Source organism: Vigna umbellata, chromosome 3, assembly GCF_029865625.1.
Source record: "Vigna umbellata cultivar VRB3 chromosome 3, Vumbellata_1.0, whole genome shotgun sequence".
Lineage (NCBI taxonomy): Eukaryota > Viridiplantae > Streptophyta > Magnoliopsida > Fabales > Fabaceae > Vigna > Vigna umbellata.
In genome coordinates, this window is record NC_142167.1 from 5,174,923 (window position 1) to 5,177,897 (window position 2,975).

At 34.7% G+C, this 2,975-nt stretch overlaps 1 protein-coding gene across 1 annotated transcript; it reads left to right on the top strand.

Moving 5' to 3' along the window:
* The first annotated feature begins 302 nt into the window (after nt 1–302).
* Nucleotides 303–2,709, top strand: LOC124846002 (protein neprosin-like). The gene is made up of 7 exons (XM_047323222.2): nt 303–453; nt 730–816; nt 952–1,194; nt 1,405–1,569; nt 1,697–1,750; nt 1,847–1,993; nt 2,298–2,709. Exons 1-7 carry the CDS (start codon nt 319–321, stop codon nt 2,673–2,675), a joined length of 1,209 nt encoding a protein of 402 aa, XP_047179178.2. The 5' UTR covers nt 303–318; the 3' UTR covers nt 2,676–2,709.
* Nucleotides 2,710–2,975: the final 266 nt, after the last annotated feature.

Genomic DNA, 2,975 nt, shown 5'->3' on the forward strand with positions numbered 1-2,975 from the left:
AAAATAATAAAATTATGTTACAATTATAATTATAAAATTAAATACAAATAATTTTTTATAATTCTATTATAAATAATTTTTATTATTTTATAAATAGTTTTATAATTAAAATATTATTAAGTTTAAAAGATGGTTAAACTTAAATAAACAGTAAATTGATAAAATAATTATTTTAATTTAGAATACTTTAATTTAAATGATAAATTCGAAAAACAAAATAAAAAAAAGAATCTTATATATATAGATATATAGATATTGATTGTAAATATATAATATTTCTCATTGAGTTGAATAGTTTTGGTTAGGAAGGTTGCTGCAATGGAGAAGGTTGTGTTGTTGTTTCTTTACATGTTGGTGGTAGTGGTGCCTTCGGCTTTTGCTGATTCAAGTCAGAAGCTTGAGGTTCAGAAGGAATTGAAGAAATTGAATAGGCCTCCCGTAAGGTCCATCAAGGTATAGAGAGAGAAAGAAAGAGCTTGTTTTCTTTTCTTTCTTAATTCTGCTATGACTTTTATTTCTCTTCTGCCTCTTCCACTTTTCACTCATTGCTTAACTGTTTCACTTGTTCTTGAATTTTGAGCAGAATCTATGTTTGCTTTTTAGTGGCACCTTTTTTTTTCCTTGGTTTTCCTAGGAATTGTAGTGTAATTTGGTTTAGTTCATTTGCTTTTTGTGCTCATCCATGAGCCTAATTCTTTCTAATTTGTATTTCTGTTGTTGTGAAAGCAGAGTCCTGATGGAGATATTATTGACTGCGTCCATGTCTCTCACCAGCTAGCTTTGGATCACCCTGACCTCAAAAATCACAAAATTCAGGTGAAGAATTTTACTTTTCTTATCTAGTGCCTTTTCATTCTATAATTCAAAATTCTTTCCCTGGTTAGCTCCATTTTCTTTCTCTTTCCTTTGGTTCAAACTTGAATTTCAAACAATAACGGGTTGTTGATGCAGATGAAACCAAATTTCCATCCTGAAGGGCACCCTTTTGGGGAGAGCAAAGTCTCTTCAAATTCCAAGCCTATTACTCAACTGTGGCACCAAAATGGAAGGTGCCCTCAAGGAACAATTCCTGTGAGAAGGACATCAAAGAATGACATACTAAGGGCAAGCTCTATTCAACAATTTGGAAAGAAGAAGGAAAGGAGCTTCCCTCAGCCAAAACCAGCAAAACCTCTTCCAGACAGTGGCCACGAGGTACTGCTGCTCTACCATGCATGATACTTGTAATGAAGTAAAAGAAGATAGAAGAAGTTGTAAACTACGTACCATATTAGGTCTTCTTTTCATGCAAAAGGAAAAACAAAATAGTATGGGAGCCAAGGATAAAAGTTGATTACTTATTTATTGATTTCTCCTGATTTTGTGTATTTTTCTTTATTCCTTTGATCTTTTTGGAGCATTTAGCATGCCATAGCTTATGTGGAGGGGGATAAGTATTATGGAGCCAAGGCAACCATAAACGTTTGGAAACCAAAAGTTCAACAATCCCATGAATTTAGCCTGTCTCAAATGTGGATTCTGGCTGGCTCTTTTGATAAAGATCTCAACAGCATTGAAGCAGGTTGGCAGGTATTATTAAATTTTTTTCTCCATTGTCATCTTCTGTCTGCAAATTTCAAATTCAGCATCCTAATAAAGATTAGATTTATCACCTTCCTTCTAATTTCCAATTTTCTTTTTCTGTTCTGGTAATCAGGTCAGCCGTGAATTGTATGGAGACAACAACACTAGACTCTTCACTTATTGGACAGTGAGTTATCTATTCAAGCACTCAAATTTTGTCCTTTCCTCTAATTACTTTTGTGTTTCTTATTCACCTGTTTCAATTGTTCAACTACCATGACAGACAGATGCATATAAAGCTACTGGTTGTTATAATCTCCGTTGCTCTGGCTTTATTCAAATTAACAGAGATATAGCTCTAGGAGCAAGCATCTCCCCTCTTTCCAAGTATAACTCTTCCCAATATTATATCAGCATCCTGGTCTGGAAGGTACATTTTTATGTCCTTTTTTATATATTATCTCTTGATATTGGACATTCTGGCATAAAAATATGGCCAGCACTTAGGTATAAATTGGACATTCTGTCATAAAAATATGGCCAGCACTTAGGTATAAATTGGACATTCTACCATTGTTTTGTGCAGACCACACTTGTTAATTATAAATTGAGTGAATCTCTGACACACATTTCATTATATCTGAATGTTACATTGTTTTAGGGGTCCATGAATTTAGTAACATGGAAGAAAGTCATCTGATGTTGTCTATTATGGAAAACCAATGTGTATGTAGGACCCCAAAGAGGGTAACTGGTGGATGCAGTTTGGAAGTGATCATGTTATGGGATACTGGCCAGCTTCTCTGTTCTCGCACCTTTCTGACAGTGCCTCAATGATTGAGTGGGGAGGAGAGGTTGTGAATTCTGAATCTGATGGCCAACACACCACAACTCAAATGGGAAGTGGCCATTTCCCTGAGGAAGGTTTTGGCAAGGCTAGTTACTTCAAGAACATTCAGATTGTTGATGGTAACAACAAGCTTATAGATCCACAAGACCTTGGCACTCACAGTGACAAAGATAGCTGCTACAATGTTCATACGAGAAGTGCTAGCGATTGGGGTAACTACTTCTATTATGGTGGTCCTGGTAGAAACCCCAATTGCCCTTGATAATTCATTTTAAACAAAGAAAATTGAAAAAAAAAAAGAAGATGTGTAGGTGTTCTTTTGTTTAGTTTGTCACAACGATGAAGCGTAATGGTTAGCATAAACAAAGAGGAGATAAATTGGTTTTCTTTCGCAAAGTATGCCTTTTATATTTTTCTTTCAATTTTATCTTACTCATTGGATAAATTAAACAATTAAAATAGAGTAAGGGAAGAGAAAATTGCACAGATGTACCGGTGGTTCAGATAACTAGGACCTTACGTCCAATTGCTAATCGCAAATAGAGATTAACATTCCACTATC